Source organism: Engystomops pustulosus, chromosome 3 (assembly GCF_040894005.1).
Source record: "Engystomops pustulosus chromosome 3, aEngPut4.maternal, whole genome shotgun sequence".
Taxonomy (NCBI): domain Eukaryota; kingdom Metazoa; phylum Chordata; class Amphibia; order Anura; family Leptodactylidae; genus Engystomops; species Engystomops pustulosus.
The window spans coordinates 198,854,059-198,876,606 of NC_092413.1; the positions used below are offsets into that span (position 1 = coordinate 198,854,059).

General features: G+C 41.3%; 3 protein-coding genes across 7 annotated transcripts in view; 2 read left to right on the forward strand and 1 right to left on the reverse strand.

Annotated features, from left to right (window-relative positions):
- The window catches only part of LOC140122554 (isoamyl acetate-hydrolyzing esterase 1 homolog), a 92,108-nt gene that overhangs the window by 51,079 nt on the left and 18,481 nt on the right, over positions 1–22,548 (forward strand). The window lies entirely within an intron of this gene.
- Positions 1,848–8,740, reverse strand: ITGB1BP1 (integrin subunit beta 1 binding protein 1). 5 transcript variants are annotated; one of them, XM_072143543.1, is made up of 7 exons: positions 8,613–8,740; positions 7,400–7,499; positions 6,631–6,709; positions 5,736–5,872; positions 4,348–4,440; positions 2,324–2,473; positions 1,848–1,933 (listed from the first exon to the last, which is right to left on the reverse strand). In XM_072143543.1, exons 2-7 carry the CDS (start codon positions 7,469–7,471, stop codon positions 1,850–1,852), a joined length of 615 nt encoding a protein of 204 aa, XP_071999644.1. In that variant the 5' UTR covers positions 7,472–7,499; positions 8,613–8,740; the 3' UTR covers positions 1,848–1,849. The 5 variants fall into 5 exon arrangements, with proteins under 5 accessions (XP_071999644.1, XP_071999647.1, XP_071999646.1 ...); XM_072143546.1 differs by having other exon boundaries at positions 8,609–8,724; XM_072143545.1 differs by having other exon boundaries at positions 8,573–8,689.
- On the forward strand, positions 8,738–21,930 carry CPSF3 (cleavage and polyadenylation specific factor 3). Its single transcript, XM_072143541.1, has 18 exons — positions 8,738–8,872; positions 9,808–9,871; positions 10,817–10,914; positions 11,219–11,347; positions 13,059–13,236; positions 14,144–14,233; positions 14,691–14,841; positions 14,959–15,134; positions 15,225–15,383; positions 16,577–16,723; positions 17,075–17,227; positions 17,351–17,459; positions 18,029–18,127; positions 19,045–19,139; positions 19,763–19,850; positions 20,606–20,678; positions 21,087–21,183; positions 21,662–21,930. Exons 1-18 carry the CDS (start codon positions 8,802–8,804, stop codon positions 21,764–21,766), a joined length of 2,082 nt encoding a protein of 693 aa, XP_071999642.1. The 5' UTR covers positions 8,738–8,801; the 3' UTR covers positions 21,767–21,930.

Below are 22,548 nucleotides of genomic sequence, written 5' to 3' on the forward strand. Positions count from 1 at the left end.
AAAGTGGCCGGTGAGTGTATGTTGGTTTAATTACCTAATATCCTGCCCCACACACATTACAAAAAACACAAGGGAAAAGTGGACGGCCCCCTTTAAAGAATAAATCCCAGGTGTATACATAAAAGTAAATGCACAAAGAAATGACTTTTTTTCATGCATTTTATTACATTGTACAATACATGTTCTTGACCTTTACTGACAGATGCAATAATAGAAAAAAAAATTACAATAAAAAGTACCATGTTATGATATGCAGCAAAGACATGTACAGATTGGCACAAATTTTATGCCAAAATCCTGCCACAATGGAGGCGGAGATCCCCCTCTGTAGACCACCTGAAGTTTGATATTGTTAATCCTTATCAAGTGTTGGAATGAGGTTACAAAATGGTCAAAAAAGAACCCTACCATTTTATCCAATATCCTATAAGACACACCTTGCATTGCATTGTGGGAGATGAAGATTGCTTGCCTCGTTAAAAAAGTATTTGGGAAGTAAAGCCTACAACTCCCTTAGGGTATACTTGATAAAGGCACTCGACTAAGACCCAGGCTGCTGTCTGACTAGTGCTGTACGTAGCAGGCGCAGCAGTATACAACAATCATCCCTCTCCCAATGGCACGGGGGCTAAAAAGTAAGTCACTAGCAATGTTCTTGAACCAAGGGCACAAAAACGTTTTAAATATATTACACTACCCCATGTGATCATTCATTCACCGCTGTCTGTCTCACCTCCTTTATGAAAGGTCAATGGAGATAAACCAGCAATATATATGTATTATATCAGGAAAAGGGGAATTTATCCAATGCAACTGATTCAATTCGATTTTCTTTCTTTTTGTCGTTTTGGATATTGACTTCCCTGGGTTCGATTTTGTGTAAAACAACCTGTAATCTATTTAGACAGCTGCGTCAGCACTCTGGATATCTGTGTTGTCCCACCTAGAATAACACAATAAGGCCCCTTACACACTAGTGAGTGTGACAAGTCCATGTCAGTTCAGTTCCGGTTGTTGGTGTTCGGACTGGATATTCCAGCCAGCGCTTGCTGCTAGTAGGGCGCATCACATTCACAAGCTTGTCAGGGGCTGAGGCCTCATGCACACCAATCACATATAAGTTTATGCAATGGGTAGCACATGGCCCTATTTATTTCTATGGGCTCATATACACAGTCCCAACAGCGCCGGTCCCATTCCTGTGTGTGTTAGTGTGAACAGGCCTCAGACACCGATTACACATGGTCTGCAATCAGACCCAGGATCCATTGTTTGTGGCCGGAGAATACTCTCCTCCTTCTGCAGGTAAGGAAAATGTTGACCATAAAAGGAATTCTTTATGAATACGTGAGCACAAGAGTTTTCCTGGCCAACAGAAATCAATTACAAATATCAAAATTGATATTCTAAATGTCATTCAAAGGAAAAAGCATTAAATATTGAGTACCACTTAATGTAAGCAGGGGCTTTAGTAGTAGATTTGGTGCACACGAATCCAAAAACAACGCCATGCATGACCATAAGTTGCATTTGGTATTGCAGTTGGCCAAATTCACTTCAATAGAGCAGATCTGCAATACCAGATACAACCAATGATGCTGGGAGGCGCTATTTACGGAAGACTCTTTTAATCCACTAATGGAACAGCCCTTCATTGCCCCTGTGTACACCCCTGTATGGGTACCTACACATATAAATTATTGTACCATTGCTCCTCCACCTGTGGAATAAGTGGATGGAAGTTTCATAACTGCAGCAATATTTCCATATAAAAAAAATATAGATCTGTGACATTCAAGTCTTCACACGTCCTGAAATGTGGCTTTCTTCATAAAACATTCTGGAGCAGTCATTCTGCAGGCACTCGCGTCTTCTCGGTGAGAACAGAGTCAAACGCTGTGGAGAGGACTTTACAGATGGACTGGGCATGTTCCTAGATTAAGGATATTCATAAATGAGTATTAAGAATTCCATTGAAGGGGTTTTCCAAAAACATGGCTGCTTGGTTCCAAAAAAACAGCTCCAAACCTGACCATGGTGTGTGCTGATATTGCAGCTTAGGTGTATACAGATAAATGGAGCTGAGATGCAATACCAGGCACTACCCATGGTCTGTTGTGGCGCTGTTTGAAGAAAGCAGCCATGTTTTTTTACATGTGTAGCAGATCTGGCATTCTTGGGTACATCGGTTTGTACTACAGTTTGTGGATGCCCAATAGATGCAGATCCCAAATTTTTTCTCCTGATACAAGAACAAGGGTCACTGGACCCCTGTTTATGATAAATCTATTGGCTTGCTTTATAGGAACGGAGGAGTACTTACCAGGCTGGCACACTGATACACCCACAGGCTACACTGGTCCTCACTGGCACTTTTGGTCTTCAGAGCGAGCAAACTCTTTCCAGCCAGCAGCCCATCATCATAGCAAACCATGGAGACGATGAGATAGAGCGGGTGCCTGTGCAGCACGTCCTACAACCACAGGCAACACACGGGTTACTCACAATGCTACATGCAGGAGCCCAGATCGGGGTCAAACCTTAAAGGGATTTACTAAAAATCAAGATGGAAAATTCAACCGCGTTCTGCTCAATAATTAATCTGTTCAGCCATGGTCGGTCCTTGTGCTCCATTACCCATCACTCCAATCTGTAGGTGTCCATAAACCAAAATGGAGGTAGTGAAAAGTAACTGATGTTAGACTAGTCTGAGGCTGCGTTCACATGTTGCGTTTGTATGGTGTTTTGAAGCACAATCCAAACGCAACAGGAGGGGCTTAGTCCACTTAAACGCATCCGGTCAGGAATGAGCTCCACGTGAGCCTCAGATTACACGCCTGGCTCTCTCTATCATCCGACTACCAATCTTTTGACCTGAACCGACAGCAAAATAGATTGTTATGATGCTTTTATTTGGGGGGCATGAGACAGATTCGGACACCTCTTCACAAATACTGATGGCATGGTGTTTTTCACCCCTTGAAAAAGGCTTTAATGACTGGGCTATTATTAATTAATTTTCGTCCTTAGCGGTTTAAGGGCGATAGCTTTTTTTTTTTTTGCAGCTTTTTTTCTGGACACAGAGCTAGTTAAAACGTAATAAAAGTTTCAAGATTTTTTTTTTTTTTCATTTTCTGTTTTATTTGGGGTTAAAAGTGGGGGGGGGGGAAGGCTTTTTTTGTAAATTATAGAACATTTTTTTAAATTTTCAAATGAACTCAAAATGAACATTATTCATAATTTCCCTATTTTGTTTCGGTTGTATTGATATAATGTGTATAGTCACGGCAAACAGGGTGACCATGGCAATGGGTTATTTTATAAATCATATTGGGAAAACTTCAGCGCGATGCAGTGACAAGTGAAGAGCGGGTAATAAACTGCATCTCCCAAGGGTCCTGGTCCGGTTAGGAGTTAATCAAATTAATGTTTAATTTATCATGTGCCAACGTATTATGAAACCCCGCCCCTCATGATGTATCCGAAGGCCAGCTGCTTTGGTATACAAATTTACATCTGTGCTTCAAGCCATCTGCATTTCCTCTATACTCTAGAATAGGAGATAACTAGTGGATGGATGAGGGTCTGAGTGCTGGGACCTCCACTGGTTCAGAGAAAAGGGCCATTTCTCTTTAATTGATGGAGTCCTGCTCAATTACATAGTATGGAGCATTGAAAATTGCTGAGCACAGCGCTCCTGCATCTCCAGCACTCTCATACCCTAGCGCTGTGCTTGTCAACATCCTCATCCTACCGCTCTATTAATTATTGAGAACAGATTTCCCGGCATTCGGAATTTCACTGATCAGATCATCTCTGTCCTGTCAATGGGGAATAAATTGAAAACTTAGGACAAACCCTTTTAACTAATAGAACTAGACAGGGTTAAGGGATCCCCAACGCAGACCTATAGAATTGAATTGAGCACCGGTCACTCAAGTGCTACAGTCAGCAGTCAGACCACTTGCAATCTTTAACTTATCTCCTGTCTTGTGGTTAAAGGATCATTGGTTTTAAAGGGACTGCCCCTTTGAGGATGGGTACACATGATGTGTCTGAATTGCATTTTGGATTAGCATTTTCCAGAATCCTTTGAAAAGCGTTTCACAACGCATCATGGGAACTCACGTGACCACGTGCAGCTGTATGTTGCATATATGGTATATACAGTTAAGTGGTTGTGTCCTGGCTCCCATATGTACATCATGTATACTTACCAAACACAGCAGTAAAGTAAAAATGTTGTCGTATTCCTTACTAAGACACACAACATACTAGCACCATGTGTACTCAATGTTACTAAGCAAATAGCATGAAAAAAGATGAAATAAATCTCCAGTCACTTACATACTGATCCAAGGTAGTTACTTTAATCCCGTATTTTGAAACCACCATAATGAAATCTTCATCGGAAGGCACAAAAGGAAGTTTTCCATCTTGCTAAAATAGAGAATAAAAGCTGTAAAAAACTCAGAGGACAGAGCTAGTAATGGCAGGGATGTTGTGCTATGATTTTTTAAATTTACATTAGGGTTAGGACATCATTTTAGGTATTTTGGTACAATTTACCCTTACACTGGTCCTGCAGGTGTCATGATACCCTGAATATCCTGAAACTGGTTTTCAACATACCCAATGCTTCCACCCCACAGTTGTCTCCCTGCAGCTGCCCCATTCAAATCATATGCACACTTCCCAGAGCTTAGCATGCATGTGTATTGGGAAGTTAATAGGGAATGCTGTGAAGCATCTTCATAGCCTAAAACAATGTACACCATGGGGCAGATTTATCAAGCAGTCTCAAAGTCAGAATATTTCCAGTTGCCCATGGCAACCAATCACAGCTCAGCTTTCATTTCACCAGTGCTCATGAATATTTTAAAGGGGAGCTGTGATTGGTTGCCATGGGCAATTGGAAATATTCTGACTTTCAGACTGCTTGATAAATCTGCCCCCATGTGTCTTTAACTGCAAACTTAAGGGCGACTGCACAGGACCAAGGTTGGTCTGTGAAAAACTGTAGGTGGCAGGATTTCATGGACTAGCCAAAGTGCACCTCTCTAATCATGAATTTGCAGGGAGGCAGGGACTCCTTATATTATATGATCCATGGAGTCCCGTCCTCTGCTCTGTGGTTGGTCCATGTAATCCGGCACAATCTGTGAGACTCTGGCGTGCGCCGCTGGCCTAGAACAATTATTTTAAAGGGAACCTGTCATCAGAAATTGATCCACTACCAGTGTAACACCTTCTAGGTTTTGTTTCTTTCATGGTCCATCACGGTGTAATCATCTAGAAAATCAACTTTGAAGTGAGCTGCAAATTGGTTGTGTAAAGTCAAGGAGGAGGAGATTATAACAGTGAAGTCAAGGTGGGGAGCTCTGCACATCTCCTATGTGACTGACATTGTGCATCGGACTTCAGGAGATCTGGTTAGTGATGTCTATGGATGCAGGATCATCAATTACAGTAAAGGGGGTTTTCTGAGGAAGAGAGAGCTTGACTTCAGAGTTAAATTCTCCTCCTCCTTGACTTTATACAACCAATTTACATCTCACCTCAAAGTTGATTTTCTGGATGAAACCACCACACTGAGTCATGAGAGAAACATAATCCGGAAGGTGTTCAGCTTCTTGGCAACATACTGCTGGTGGTTTATTAGGTCACTTTCTGTTGACCGGTTCCCTTTAACAATACACCTGTCCTGACTCCCACACGACTGATTTAACCGTTACCTGAGCAAAATCAATATAATTTATCAGATCCAGTGATCCTTGCAGCGCTCTGCTGTCTTCAGGCTTTAATCTTTCAAGGGATCCCACATATTTCACCTTGAACTCAGCACAGGGCTCTAAATTACTTGAGGCTTGTCCTATGGGGAGCAGAGATGAAAAGGTTAACAAACATGCATACGCACAAGTATTACCTGCGCTGATAGATTCCAATTACTTCTCTTCTGCGTCCTTGTGTCCTGCCCCGTGGCCTGCATGCTTCAAACAGCATTGAATCACAGGCTGCTCAGCTATCTCTGCAGCTATGAGAGGAAGTGCAACTTCCTGTGAGTTTCATGCAAGTGCTTCAATTTTAAAGGAGACACACACATTTATTACTGTGCAGAACATGCCATATGGTCATCTCCCTGAGACTTCTGAGGGTCACCAGGAAATGAGCTCATACTGGAAATGTCTTGTTTGCAGGCAGCATTGTATGGAGCATCAGGAGCTAAGCAGACTGTACATAGTATCTTATCTGCAGGCAGCATGTTATAGAACAGGAGGAGCAGAGCAAATTGTACATAGTGTCCTATCTGCAGGCAGCATGTTATAGAGCAGGAGGAGCTTATCTGCAGGTAGCATGATATAGAGTAGGAGGAGCTGAGCAGATTGTACATAGTGTCCTATCTGCAGGCAGTAGAATTTGCAGGCAGTATATTATAGAGTGCCAGTGACAATTATTTGGATTTTTTAGGGACTACATGTTTTGCGCTATAGAGCCTCCATGCCCTGTATTCTTCTCTAGTTGGTGCCGTAATACAGTAAGTGTATTTTCGTAAAATGCTCGTGCCAATTCTTTGAGAATATAATAGAGTTTCAGAGTGACCTCTTTTGGTTACCTTAGAAAATATCTTACCAAAGCTTTTAGCAGAGTCAGTATCCAGACTAGCCACGGTGCTGGATCTAGAGAGGCCACCAAGGCTGGAATCTACAGACTGAAAAAACACAACTAGCTGTCAATATAAAACATACAGCAAATAATAATGTTGATATTAAGAAGATAAATTATCAAATATTCTGCCTATATAAACACATTACAGAAGCTGTTTACACCTGATTCCAAATTATTCTACTATTCAAGTCAATTGGGCTTTTGCAATTCCTGTCACATTTCCTAATCTTCATTATATACTGTCATATGGTAAAGAAAGTAGTCCTATTGTTTTCTTGATTGATCCCTTTGATGACAAAAATGTTACTGTAATGTAAAAGGATTCATAATAAAAGAAGCAACAATCCACCATGTACACCAAAAGATACAGTTATAGATAAATCTAATTTATTGAATTTCTTCTATCGATTTAGTCTATTAATTCCAAAAGAAACGGCCTTATAAATAAAGGGGTGTTTACAACTAAAACATTGGTGCCCCATTATAGAATAGACCATCAATACCACATTTATGAGACTCTGAGGCCATGTTCACACGTTGTGTTTTAATTGTGTTTTTAAAGGCAATTCAAGTGCATAGGAGAGAACGCAGAGTTGTTTACACTTCTCCCTGATAAACTTGTGTGTTACAAATGTGTGAACGCAGCCTTACTCATGTCACTTTCACTCATTAGCTGAATGTGAAGGCCATCAAGATGCATAAGAAGAACTGTTGTATCCTAGAAGGTACAGACCTTACTCTTGGTGCTGATCTCGCTGCTCTGGGAACTACTACTGCTGTGTCTCTTTTTCCCCTTGCGGAACATCCTCTTATCACAATTCCATTCGGACTTCCTGCAAGGAAAAAAGACATTCAGAGTGAGACTGTTACAAGGACAACCCGACTACCAACACAGTTCTGAATAATAAACCGGGTAAGACCTTCATAATATACAAAGTCCCCAACTTATGGACACCCTACTTACATAAGCCTCTTAGCTACAGATGGACCTCTCTGCCCACTGCCCACCTATCACCATCTCTGGTAAGAAGATCTTAGTCACTGGCTTATAATCCAAAGCAAATTAATTACCGCTGGCGATTCTGCAATTCAAAAAAAGTTATAAAAATATGCCAAGAGCTAATGGGGAGAGGGGGGGGGGGTTATTGCCTGTCCACCCCAAGCCGAGAGGGGCTCTGGTGATGCACAAGTGCCGGCATAAGATAACTCTCCTCTTATGGTATCTAGTAAAATTGGAGCCTTAAAGGAGTTGTCCAAAGGTTGAAAAACATGACCGCTATCTTCCAAAACAACGCCACATCTGACCATGGTTTGTGTTGCATATTTATGCAATACCGGCACAAACCATGGTCAGATGTGGCGCTGTTTTGGGAATAAAGGAGCAATGTTTTTCAGTCTCTGAACCCCTTTAAATCGTCATTATATAGTGACATGCTGGACAACAGAGAAGTCATGTGACCAAAACATTTGTGCAAATGTCATTCAAAAATCAAATGTATTGATAAAAATCTGTTAAAAAAAAAAAGCTTGGATAAAACTTCTACTACTACAGGCGTCTTACAAACAAAAAATTGCAATGTGACAAAACAATCTTTATGTCACAACAACTCCCAGCAATGTCCAAGCAGTGGGGTCCACTGCTTTACAGACTGACTGGGGCCAAGCAGACAAAACTTTATTTACAATGAACAAAACTGACACGAAGCGAAGTAGTTACTGATAGCAACCAATAGAATCACTCCTTTCATTTTTAACCGTCACTGGAAAAATAAATGCTGCACCCTGACTGGTTGCTAGAGGCAACTGCTCCAAGGGCAAGTAGTTTTGTAAACTAGAGGCCCAGTTACTATAGCGTATGAAGCATCGATAATGCTTAGAGAACACGGCTCCTATAACCTACACTTACCTCCCTCCCGTAGCTGGGGCTATCACTCACACTCATCTACCGAGCCGCTATAGCGGAGACCGGGATAAAACTGGGCTCATTGCCGCAGAGTAAAAAGCCAGCGGAACCTTCCTGTAGAGAACATTGTACACCGGAAACGGCGGGGCATAATCGGAGGTGGACTGATAGAGGAAACAGAGGAAGACCGGAAGTGGGGCAGACTGGCTCGGAATGTGGTGGATTTTTTAAGATGTCTGTAAAGAGGAAAGCGGAGAACGTGATCCCGGCGGAGGAGAGTGACCAGCTCCTCATCAGGCCGCTGTGAGTGCGCCCTCCATATATGTAGTCACTGCTGCCCGGCCTCCTCCTGTCAGGAGCCTGCTATTACAGCTCTCAGCATGCCCTCATGATTACCCCCTGGACACTTCCAGGTTGTAGGTCCCTGATATATGTTGTATTTGTGGTCCATTAGGCAAAGTCTTGACAACAATTACACCCAAAGTTAGAGAAAATCGCCATATTGTCTCTTGTGGTGACCGCTAGTCAACTAGAGTAGCGCAATGTAGTGATAGTGATTGAGCAACCCAAAATATTTGTGTGACTGGATATTTTAGGGCCATACTTTACCCACCAAATACCTAGATGGCAAACAGGACGTTTATGATAACTGTCATTGTGTTATCTGTGACCGCAAAACCGTATTTGTATGTGCGACAAAGAATTCAACGTGCAACGGTTGTGTCGTGGAAGATCGCACTGAGATGGAGAAGTTGCTCACAAATTACATGTCACGTCCTTATGTCTGCATTTGACCATAGTCTGTATTGTTATTGGTTCTACATTCCCTAAAATATTCACAAGTTTGTTACTTTTTTGTAAGTTGAATGACTTTCCACTTACTGACTGTCTCTGCCGAGGCACGCCCCCCATTTCACTAGCAGTACGCATGACAAACCATAGCTAGATTCCACATAATTTGATGCCAGTTTATTTTTTATCAACATAAAGGGTTTTTTTTGGGGGGGGGGGGGGTTTAAGTCTCTTATGCACATTGTAGACTTTTGACAACTGCAAAAGTCTTCTCAAAGACTTGTTTCTCAGTTCTCAATTACAATGCATGGGGAAATTGATCCTATAAGTTGTCGACTTTCTTCCATTGTTGACCGGTGAATTAAGCAAAGATTGTTCTGTAATCTGGAGTTGGGTGATTATTACTTGGAGAAGTAGTATAATAATAGTTATGTGTTTTTTTCCAGTGGCGCTGGGCAAGAGGTCGGGAGATCATGTATCATTTTGGAATTCAAAGGAAGAAAAATCATGGTGAGTGGCCACAGCTGTGAGTAAAGGAAAAACTGCATGCTTTAGGCTGCTCTGAGTTTCTGCAGTATTTACCATGCTAATTGTAGAACTGCTAAATTAAACTCTGCATTTCATATCAGCAGCTCTATGTCTGGGCTGGTAGATCCCACAGGCGTGCAGAGCTAGCTTGTAGGAACAAACTCAGTTATGTACAACCGGCCATAAGCCCATTGCCTGCAAGCAGATTCAGTCCAAGGAACTGGCTCCATGTACTTGCAGGATTTCCCTGACTGAGAAGAACCACGGAACTGTATAAATCACAGAATGGAAATCCTCATATCCAAAGTTCTGTCTGGGAAAATCGCTCTAGAGCATGGTGCAAGTTTCATGGATTAAAGTTGCATGTGGGCATTAGGCTGCACACAAATGAGTCCTCAATGAGTGTGTGCTAAGTATGTAAATCCCACTCCAAATGTAGTTTAAATGATAATGGTGGTCTGGCTGACAACACCCGCTGTCGAAACCTAATTTGCATCTGTAAAAAAAAAAAATCAGCAAAAATTTACAGCGGCAGCAAACCACAATTTTGCAAGAGAAATTCTTGACTTCCATGTGCCATGTGCTTAGTGTTGGTTTACAAAGAAGATTATGTAGTGAACCCCTTAAGGGAGGCAGAGACTGACACATCTTTGTTCAGTGTGTGGGGATAAAGAAGGTCTTGTACTTATCTTGCATTGGGTTACTCTGTGTGCAACCTGCAGCTTGATACCCAAGGCTTAGCCTTGGCTTTCTGTAGCCTATACCACAATATCTGCCACAGAAAAAACACTGTGCACAAGGCCTAAAGGTAACATAAAACTCTGTTCTAACTAGGCACAGCAGTGATTGGAGCTGGCTGATAACATAGAATAGCAGCTTGTATTTAAACTCCTTTATTATTATTGATTGACCTTTTTCTGATCTTAGCTGGATTGCGGCATCCACCCTGGACTGGAAGGAATGGACGCACTTCCTTATATTGATTTAATTGATCCTGCAGAGATCGATCTTCTTTTGATCAGTCAGTAAGTAAAACACTGGTGTTTATTTCTTATGTTTACACATAATTTTAGCTTTAATTCCATTATTCTCAATGCAGTTCCACAATAAAACATTTATCGAAACTCAGACCAATAGTTAAAAGGCCAAATACAGCTTCACCATTCACTAATGTGTAATATTTTCCACTGTGCTATTTTGTAATGCTAATTCTATATCATTTTGAGGGGTTAATATTACTGCACAGATTATATACTGGCATAGGAATAGGTGTATGACGTGTACATTTCTAGATCTGATCTGATTGGTCACTGTGTATCTACTCCTTAGCTTTCACTTGGATCACTGTGGGGCACTACCATGGTTTCTTCAGAAGACAAGCTTTAAAGGCAGGACGTTTATGACGCACGCTACCAAGGCAATTTACAGATGGCTGCTGTCAGATTATGTTAAAGTCAGGTAATCTATGTGTGAGATGAAGGATACAATGACTGAATAATGTTGTATTATATGTTTTGTATTATGTCCGCTGGTTTAGTCCTCACTATGAAACAGGCTAGCAGCATCAGGGGGATCTCTGCTCTTGTACATTTGCATCAGTAGACCTGCAGTTGTGGCAGGCTTTGCAGCTGCAATATGGGCCATGCATAGCTGCATGAGACTTGATATCTGAGACTTCAGAGAGATCCTGTTACTTTGGTTATTATTACTCAGGATAGTAATGGCCTGCCACCTGGTGCTTCACTATAATATTACAAAAATTATACAGAGCCTGAACATTTATTACAGCTATGCATAATTATTATGTAAATATCATAAATTATATATTTCGTTTAAATTTAAAGGACATCTACCACCAGCATCAAGTATTTTAAATGCTGACATACTGGTGTGTGCCCCCTCTGGCAGGATCTGTTCTTATTTTAGCTGCTTACCCCCTGGCTTTTACATAAAAAAGGCTTTTTATAATTATGCAAATGAAATGGGTGTAAACTGAGCCTAAAGCTCCCAGGCTCGTTTGCATAATTTTAAGGCTTTTTTTTTTTCCCTGTTATAAACAAAGGCAAAAGCAAATCCAGCTAGAGGGGGCACACACAAGCATGTAATTGTGCATGGTTTTTATAATCCTTCATCCTGGTGGTAGATGTCCTTTTAATACTCTAAATACTTTAATATTTTTGCAGCAGAGTCTGACCCTGAGGCTAATGCAGATACGTTTATTATAGATCTGATTTGATACTTTGCTCTCCATGTAGGAACATTTTCTTTTCTTTTTTGAAAACTTTTGGATCCGGACAGGATCTGGTTCTATACTTGGTGCAAAGAACAAGAATTAACCTGATTTGAAAACCAGTTTATCTTGTATATGGCAGCCTTTTCAGCTTGTGATACTGTATGGCAAACAATCCTTGGATTTACTAGACTATAAAGTGGTTAGAAGACATCACAGATTTACATAACTGGATCATAAGACACGGCTGGTTCAATAGTAGAAGAACCGGCTGCGATGTTTATCCCAAGCTGATCAAGGAGTAGAATGGAAGAACTGCCTGAACTATAAGGACCCTTAGATAAAGGGAAGTCTTAAGGAATACAGATCACTCATTCAGGGACTCGTGTGTAGGAGATTAGGATAGGGACTATTTCACCTCTGTTATTTCATAAATTTTTAGTCAATTGTTAACCAAAATCAGGAGTGGAGACCATCTAGAAACATCTTTACTAGATAGGAGGTATTGCGATTATCCTCTCCAGCCAGATAAGATAAGTATACAGTCAATGGTCGAGATGTGAGCTCCTTATTCAGGAAAATGTTTCGTTATTATTAGTTACTGTGATGGGAATTTCTATTTTCTTGTCAAGAACCAGTGTGATACAGTTTCTTCATATAGTAAGACCTGGTGCTTGTAGTGGGTGACACTTTTATCTTCATAGACTCTAGTACAGAAAGTGTTATCAGAGCTGCTGCTAAGCAAAAAATCCCCATATGATATACAATCATAGAAACATGAGACTGACACATGGCAAACCATAAGAGAATATGGGAAAGTTAATTTTTGGCCAGTGTATCCTTTTAAAGTGTGAAAACCAATTTTGTATGTATTTTTCTTTCAGTACAAGTCAATATAAATTGTGTAATGTAGTTTGTTTCTCTTCTCCTCGCCTTCAGTAACATCTCTGCGGATGACATGCTGTACACTGAAACCGATCTAGAAGAAAGTATGGACAAGATTGAGACCATCAACTTTCATGAAGTGAAGGAAGTAGCGGGTATCAAGTTTTGGTGTTATCACGCCGGACATGTCTTAGGAGCTGCCATGTTTATGATTGAGATTGCTGGTGTCAAAGTAAGTTCTAAACATTTTAACAAAGACTTGCACCATGTGATAAAGCGACATTTATAGGATACTCGTGTGTAGTTCTCTTGCAGCTGCTTGAATAATATGCAGCCCTTCCTATTACTGCCTCCTAGGAGAGATGGCCACTCCTGTGTGCAGATACTTTTTGTTGAGAATTTATCCTCTGCTGCAAAGAACCTCGCAGAGAGACCCTTCGATAATAGGGATAATAAGGGATCAGTGAGAGTTCAACTTCTGGGACCCTCACTGATCATGAGAATAGACTCCCAGTAATCTGCAGGACAGGGGTCCCATTCTCACTAATAGGTATGGCAGGACGCACATGCCTTCTGCTGCTCATTTCAATAGTATGGAAGTGTTGGAATTTGCTGAGCACTGACACTCTCACAAAGACCGTGAATAAGTGTAGGAGATGCTTGTGCCCTGTGTTTAGCACTTTACTACACTTCCATACTATTGAATGGATCAGCAGGATCAATAAACGAGAACAGGGCCCTGCTCTCTAGGCAGCTGGGGATGAATCTCCCAGCAGTGGGGCCATTGCCGATTGAAGTTAGCACAACCCTTTTTAAGACTGGGTTCACACGTTTGCAAACCCCATGCATTAATGCTTGCGTTAACATTGTGCTACCGCATGCGCTATTTTGACGTCTATGTAATTAGGCAAATCTCCTCCTCTCAGCTGCTGTGATGTGGAATGTGTGAATGCAGCCTAATGGCTTGTAGAGTAGAAAATTTCAAGTATTTTCGGCTCTATAACTATATTAAGTACAATGTTACAGCCATCCGATTACAGAAAGGTGAGGAAATAACGCTTTTAAAAACTGTTTCATAAGCCAGTTCAGTGATACTTGCTGTTTTAAATTAACTTCAATATGTTTGTATGTTTTTACAGTTGCTGTACACTGGAGATTTCTCCAGACAGGAGGACAGACATCTCATGGCAGCAGAAATTCCTAATATTAAGCCAGATATCCTTATTATTGTAAGTGTCCCCGTTCAAGATCTTCTTGTAAAGTTTGCCTATATTGCAGAGCATCAGATACTGTCTCTACTTTAGACCTCGTTCACACTGTTCAAACAAGATAGAAACGCAATGCTAAGTCAGCACGTGATCGGAAGCTTTGGATTGTCTCAGGACTCAATCAAAATGTACAATGTGAACGCACCCTTAGGTTCCTTTAAGTCAAGGACAGGTCTTCAGGGATATGTGATCATCCCCCATTCTCTCTTAGTGGAATTTCAATTATCTACCATCCAGACCACCAAGGACAATGCAAAGTGAAGCTGAACTACAGCATCTGCAATTAGTTAAGATATACTCTTGGTTTGGAGAAGCGGTTTGCACCACCAAATATATTCGGAACAGTGTTGTAATTGTGCTACTTGTCTCACTTATGTCTGTCCCAAACACTAATCTGTGTGCTCTTCATCTTATGTAGGAGTCTACATATGGCACACACATACACGAGAAGCGGGAGGAGAGGGAAGCCAGATTCTGTAACACGGTACATGACATCGTGAATAGAGGAGGAAGGGGCCTCATCCCCGTGTTTGCTCTTGGACGAGCTCAAGAACTTCTGTTGATTTTAGGTGAATATTCAACTTCCCAAAGCATTTTAATTCAGTATCACTGTGGGTTACTACCTCGAGATCCAGTGTGTTGACCTTATAGATCTATCTAATATGTATATTTTATCTTCCCTACAGATGAATACTGGCAGAACCACCCTGAGCTGCATGACATCCCCATCTACTATGCCTCATCGCTGGCTAAGAAATGTATGGCCGTGTACCAGACCTACGTCAACGCCATGAACGACAAGATCCGCAAGCAGATCAACATCAATAATCCTTTTGTCTTTAAACACATCAGCAACCTGAAGGTATAACATATTCTTGTACGCAGCAGGCTCCTTGATGTCATATAAATGCATGTTATATACCAAAGTAAATGTTCTGTCTTACTATTCCAGAGCATGGATCACTTTGATGACATAGGTCCCAGTGTGGTGATGGCTTCTCCGGGTATGATGCAGAGCGGGCTGTCCAGAGAGCTGTTTGAGAGCTGGTGTACTGATAAGAGGAACGGGGTCATCATTGCTGGGTACTGTGTGGAAGGAACATTAGCCAAGGTAAGAGGCTGCAGAATTGGTCGGCATCCCTACAGTCTGATCATAAAGCTGCTGCATAGAACTTTTGCCTAGAACTCTAAACACTTATCATTTCTTGAATGGTGCTTCTGGCTATTGTAGAATCAACCTGTTGGTAAAACGGAGGGTTTAAATAATTCCAGTAAGAAATGTCTGCCTACATGTCTTCTTTGTGCCCAGCATGCAGTGTATGTGCTCTTGGTAAGTGCATATAATCTATTCTAGGCTCTCTGGGCTCAGAGCCATATGTACATGAAGAGGCACATTACTGAGCTGAACCCCTATTCCTGTATTAGTGCTTGGTGGCAGTCTTAATAACCCGACCCCCTCTTAAAGGGCATCTACCACCAGATTATCGGTGGTAGACTGTCTGTCTTATTTTGGTTGTTTGTTACCTCTAGGGGTTGAAGGAACAGGTTCCAGCTAAATCCAGGGCTTAGGTATTGCTGAGAAAATAATGATATAAAAATATGTAAAAAAGCCTGAGGTGCTCAGGCTCATGGCTCCTCTGCTCCATAATTATGCACCTCCGGCTGCTTATTATTTACCCCTCCGGCCAACCCTACTACCCTTAGAAATCCGGTGACTGCATCCGGCTGTCTGGAAATCCGCTGTAGTAACTTGCGGGCTGCGCAAGCGCATTTACATATTTCTATATCGTTCTTTTCTTGGCAATACCGAAGCCCTGGATTTGGCTGGAATCTGCTTCATCATCCCCTGGAGGTAACAAGCATCCATAATAGGACTGTGCAGTGCCCATAATCTGGTGGTAGATGTCCTTTAATAAATTAGTCAGAGGGCCTGTTCACATTACAGTCTTTGCCACAGGTTTTCGTCAGTGAAAATCTGTGGCAAAATCACTCTCTCATTGAAAGGGGAGTCCATCTTATTGAGAGAGACACTTATGAAAAAAGAAGCATTGTGCATAATATTCTGGGTGAAAACCCAGGACAGGTAGGATGTGTTACTCCAATGGGTCAAATACCACCTGAGAACAACTAGAGCTTGGTTCCCACGCAGTATCTGTACAGCTATTAATGCTTTACTACCTCCTTTGTTTGATGGGTTTTCTGCAGTTAGGGTAAAATTTTCCATTCATTTCCTTTCAAAATCTATTAAATCTTGGAATATTTAAGATTTATGACCCATTGCCAAATAATCACCTCTCTCCCCAGCACATTATGTCTGAGCCTGAGGAGATCACCACCATGTCTGGTCAGAAGCTTCCACTGAAGATGTCTGTAGATTACATCTCCTTCTCCGCACACACAGATTACCAGCAAACCAGCGAGTTTATCCGAGCACTGAAGCCTCCTCATGTGGTGAGTCAGTCCGCTGGTCTGTCTACCTGGTATCAGTAATGATGGAGAACCTTGGTCTTAGGCTACATTCACACGATGTATGCCCGCCGTACCGTAGTACGGCGGGCATACATCGGCACTGCAGAGAGGAGCAGGGGATAAGCACTGCTCACCCCCGCCCCTCTCCTATCTTTTCCCGGGCTACAGAGCGCTGTAGCCCGTACCGCTCCCGTACAGGGCTGTGAGCCCATAGAGGTGTATGGGGGACGTATATCGGCCGTATATACAGCGTCCGTATATACGTCCCCCATACATGTGTGTGTGAATGTAGCCTTAGTGGAGATCAGCGAGTGATACATGTCATCCTTACAGATACTGGTGCACGGTGAACAAAATGAAATGGCTCGTCTTAAAGCTGCCCTCATCCGCGAATACGAGGATAACGACGAGGTCGAAATTGAGGTTCACAATCCCAGGAACACAGAAGCTGTGACCCTAAACTTCAGAGGAGAAAAACTAGCTAAGGTTAGTGTTTTGTGTTACCCACTGTCTATGCGCTGCCCTGTCTATATCATTTAGGGGTGCTTTATCTTAGAGTGACACTGTTGGATGTAATAAGTAAGATTTTCTGAATGGGTCTTATTACAGGTGATGGGTTCACTTGCGGATAAGAAACCAGAGCAAAGTCAAAGAATCTCGGGGATCCTCGTGAAAAGAAACTTCAACTATCACATCCTTTCTCCCAGTGATCTCTCTAGTAAGTATATAATACAGGCAGTCCCCCTGTTACATACAAGAAAGGTTCTCTAGGTGTGTTCTTAAGTTGAATTTGTATGTAAGTCTAAGCTGCTATATTTTAATATTGTAACTGGATTTTCTAAATTTTGTGCCGTCATGGAAACAAGGATTATCAATAAAGCTTCATTCCAGACACCTTACAGCTGATTATTTCACTAAAGTCAAGCACCCAGAGAGCTTTACAGTGGACAGAGGGATCTGTCTGTAAGTCGGGTGTCCTTAAATCGGGGACCTCCTGTATAGTCTTTTACAGACCTCTCTGAGCATATAACCTTGTAAGATGATACATGAAGGAGATTTCTGCAGCTGTATAAGGTGCAAGCTGTGAAAAGTTATAAATGTGTGATTTACCCTGTGTAGCCTTTTTTTATTCTATTTGTCTTTCCTCCTACTACAGACTGATATATTCTGCTCTGCCATCTCATAGTTATCATATGTATCCCAGATGTAAAAAAAGCATAGATTAAATAGTAATAGTGGAGATGTCACGTTGCCGGTGTCACTTACCTTTTCTCTGCTTTCTCTTAGGCTACACAGATCTAGCGATGAGCACAGTGACCCAGACCCAAGCAATTCCTTACACCGGACCCTTTAACCTGTTATCCTACCAGTTACAGCAGCTCACAGGTTTGTGATTCGCGCAAACGTTGCAATCGGGCTAAGCTATTCCCTTGATGCTGTGAATTTGTGGCCCATATTTTTATATTATTAATTTTCGTTAAATTCAAGTAAAGAAAAATTACGCTCTTACCAAAAGGATTTTAAAATCTTGGAGACGATCGTTGCTCCCCGTGACGTCATCAGGGGGTGGGGATCAGTCGCCATGACAGCTACGGGTCTTCCAAAGACCCGAGGCTGTCTTATTTTAACCATTTAATTACAATGAAAATACCCATATACTGTCACTGCGGTTAAGCCCGTAACAGAAAATCGCACCCAAAGTCGAAAATGCACTTTTTTGCCATTTTGAGAAATATCAAAAATTCTATAAAAAGTGATCAAAAGATCGTACAATCCTAAAAATGGTAGCATAAAAATTGTCATTAAAAGTTGCACATAATGACACCACCCACAGCTCTGTACACCAAAGTATGAAAAAGTTATTAGCACCAGTAGACGGCAAAATAAAAAAATAAAAAATTTGTACAGGAGGTTTTCATTTTTGTAAATGTATGAAAACATTATTAAATCTATACAAATTTGGTATCCCCGTGATCGCACTGCCCCGAAGTATGAAGTAGATATGTCATTTGGGACGCACAGTGAAACCTGTAAAATCCAAGCCCACAAGAAAATGGCGCAAATGCGTTTTTTTTTTTTTTCACCATTTTCACTGCATTTGGATTTTTTTTTCCGGTTCCCAGTACACAACATGGAATATTCAACACCATCACTATGAAGTGCAATTTGTTACACAGAAAATGGAAATGAAAAAAAAAACAAAAAAGGGACAGGTCGTTAAGGCATTAAATGTATCCTAAAGGGATGGTCCAGGGCCATGTCCTTGTTATATGGACACATTAAATGCATTTTCACTCTTTTAGGGGAAGTAGAAGAAATTGAAGTGAATGAAAAGGACTGTCTGAGGGTCTTTAAGGCCATCACCGTGGTAAAGGAGCAAGGCATGGTTATACTGGAGGTGAGACACTTTCTTTACAAATTGGTGGACTATTTAATGGAAATCTACCACCAGGATGAAGGACTGTAAACCAAGCCCACTGGCATACTGGTGTATGCCCCCTGTGGTAGGATCTGCTCTTACTTTAGCTCTTTGTGCCCTTGATTTTACAAAAAAAAAATCTTTAAGGATTATGCAAATGAGCCGACGGAGCTTAAGCTTCATAGCTGTTAATTGAGCCTGGAGCCTCTCCAGCTCATTTGCATAACTTTTAAAGCCCCTTTTTTATAAATACAAGGGCATAAGGAGCTAAAATAAGAGCAGATCCTCACAGATCTTACATGTTTTGCAGACATTTGTAAAGGGCTTTTTTATTTAAAAAAATTATTTAAAAAAAAAAATTATTCCTAATCTGTATCACTCGCTGCTGAATTGTTGTACAAAGTAATGTACCAACATATCACCCAGAGACACAAATGATGTCCACATAGATTATGTCCCTGGCTGGGATTAGAGAAACCACTATTTCAGCAGTGAGTTGGGGAGGTGCATTTTCTGGTTAGAAGCCTTGTTTGTATTCTTATTTGTACTTTAATACATGTACCTATGTGTTTATTAACCTGAGCGCATCCTCTGCCTTTCAGTGGGTGGCGAACCCTTCCAATGATATGTACGCCGACACGGTGGCAACAGTGGTCTTGGAACTTCAGTCAAATCCCCGTATACAGAAAGGTGGGAGCTCCAATGTTTTATGTTTCTATATATTTGTTATTTCTATTTGACGTATGATTTACATATAAATATTAAACTACCTCCATAACTGGATTGCTTGTATACCTTGTGGGGCTGGTAGTGCTGATCTGGTCTGCATCAAGAATTGTCGTCGTACTGAAACAAGGACCTGTCACCATTTTCCTTATATTTTGCTGACTATATCCACTTATAATGGGAACCTGTCATCTGGACACACATTTTCACTTGATGACAGATTCTCATATCCTCATTAATTCCATTAACCTTCTAAAATTTTGTAAAGGATACCTGGCTTGCTACCAACAAACTGCAGGGATTTTGGAGTTCCAGTGTCAGCATCTCCTTCCTCCCTCCTTCCCTCATGCAGACTTGAGCTGACATATATCTGCCTGGAGCACAGGGTCAGCTGCTGTCTGCAGGAGGAAGGGAGGGAAAAGGGAAGATTAAGCCGAGAGCAGATAATGATGATGATTACAGCCAGGGAGACTTTAATATACTTTTAACAGTGAATGGAAGCCGTAATGTGATTAATAAAAGCAGGTTGGAAATTAGAATTAAAAAGTCTATGGGAACCAGCTGTTTGGTGAAAATGTGTGATCTACCAACCATTCATACTGGACACACGTGGAACCCCACTTCTCATGATTGGTTCGGTTCTGAGCTGGCAAAGATTTTGGACACTCGTTCCCCGTCCTTTTTGTATGGTCTATAAAGAATTGTTATTTGTTTTTCAGCTGCGGTGAGTCGTAAAACCACTAAAGGAGTGGACATGGAAGCGTATAAGAAGAGATTGGAGATTATGCTGCAGTAAGTATGGAAGTAACTATGAGGTTTGGGGTGTTACATTCACAATCGACTAATCCTATTACTTGCATGAGTCTCTTCTCCCCTTGACATAAAGATCCACATACGACTACAGTAGAAAATCATCATCTATAATGTATCTATATCAATCTATGTAAGGATGTTCTGAATTATTTGATGGGAATTTGTAAGGATGGAGAATCTTTAGTAAGAAGTCCATCGTTAAAGGGGTTGTCCAGGATTAGTAAGAACATACCTGCTTTCTTCCATACATCAGCACCAGGTCTTTGCACATGTGGTGATGCTGCTCAGCTCCTCTTTTTTTTTTTTTTTTTTTTTTTTTAGTTTAAATCTGCAGTAACGCACAACTTTCCGATAATTTGTGTCTCTTACACGCTCTTCTTTCTCTAGGGACATGTTTGGAGAGGAATGTGTGAGCAGTAATGAAGACAATGCTATCACAGTCACTGTGGACGGGAAATCTGCCAATCTTTCTTTGGAGACCCGGGTAGGTCAATTTCATATAACTGTAAGAGTAAAGAGATTATAAAAAAAAAAATGTTATATTATTTGAACATCCATCCCTATAATTTACCCTGGTCCAAAAAAAAGGAACCTGTCACCAGCTTTCACCTGATTAGTAGCCCCCTCAGGTTTCACATAAGAGGGTTATTCTATATTGGACATTTCATACCCTACCTGAGGGGCTGGTATTTTTAATAAGGTAAAATCTGGTGACTGATTCCTTTTAGGGGGCATTTGCCTATTGGCTTCCAGCACCTGGATAATGTATGTCCCACATCCATGGAAGTAATGGGGAGTGGTGACCCGGCTCACTGATATCCTGGTGGTGTAAGCTCCATGCACTTCCTTCCGCTTTGCTTGCCTCCAATAGTAAAGGACACACGGATGTCACACCTGGGTCATGCTTTTAGGAAGTTTGTTGCAGTTTCCTTACAATCCTCTGCTTTATTTCCCCCCCTTAGACTGTGGAATGTGAGGAGGGACTGGATGAAGACGAATCCCTGCGGGAACTGGTACAGCTGGCGGCTCAAAGACTATACGATGCCCTGGGGCCCGCCACCCTATAACCTGCCCCTCTCCTTTTATTTGTTTTTGTTTTACGATGCAGCTTGTATATAAATGAGTTAATTATGGATCGTCCCATGTGATGTTTTCTGAATTAATGTTTCAGGATGTAAATAATTACATGACGGATACCGGAGCGACAGAACATTAAATATTTTATAAATGATCAGTGGTTTGCATTGTTCCATAGTCTAGATGCTGCATAAATAAAGGGGCAAAAATCTCATTTAGTATCAGATACATACGTTTCCTTGATGGGTTACATGACACGTGATGTATTATCATAATGTATAACAACCCCCTCCAAGCTGGATGCAGGACTCCATTGACTGACTCATCTACAATTATAGATGAAGCTGGACTGTATAACAAAGCTGTGAATATGATGGACACAGAAGTCTAGTAACAATCATACATCTGTGTATCCATCTGAAACATTAAGGACACAGTAGTCACATTATCCATCCTATGACTGTAAGTGGAGATCTGACATAAGCTGTAGTGTGGGCTGCAGATAACCCTGTCTCATCTAAACCTCTTTCTACATGGTACTGCTGCATCACAATGGGTTACTAAAGCAGTCAGTACCTTTTAAAGGGGCTGCCCATGAAAGAAAGCTCTCAAATTTTAATCCTCTAGTGATGTTTAGACAATAAAGATCATTTTTGACCCCTTACTTTGCAATTTTACTCAGTTTTATTGCTGTTGTAGCTCCTATAACTCAGTAATGGTCAGTGTAAAACTCCAAAGTGTGGGCAGGGACTCACTAAACAGACACTACATG

Excerpts from the sequence above, each read along its gene's own strand:
- ITGB1BP1 (XM_072143544.1), bottom strand. Across the intron at positions 5,873-6,630 it reads TGACTCTGCTAAAAGCTTTG|GACAAGCCTCAAGTAATTTA; the intron begins GTAAGATATTTT and ends TGCTCCCCATAG. Across the intron at positions 4,441-5,735 it reads ATTATATTGATTTTGCTCAG|CAAGATGGAAAACTTCCTTT; the intron begins GTAACGGTTAAA and ends TCTCTATTTTAG.
- CPSF3 (XM_072143541.1), top strand. The coding sequence starts at position 8,802 with ATGTCTGTAAAGAGGAAAGCGGAGAACGTGATCCCGGCGGAGGAGAGT. Across the intron at positions 14,842-14,958 it reads AGAACTTCTGTTGATTTTAG|ATGAATACTGGCAGAACCAC; the intron begins GTGAATATTCAA and ends TCTTCCCTACAG. Across the intron at positions 17,460-18,028 it reads TTCTCCCAGTGATCTCTCTA|GCTACACAGATCTAGCGATG; the intron begins GTAAGTATATAA and ends GCTTTCTCTTAG.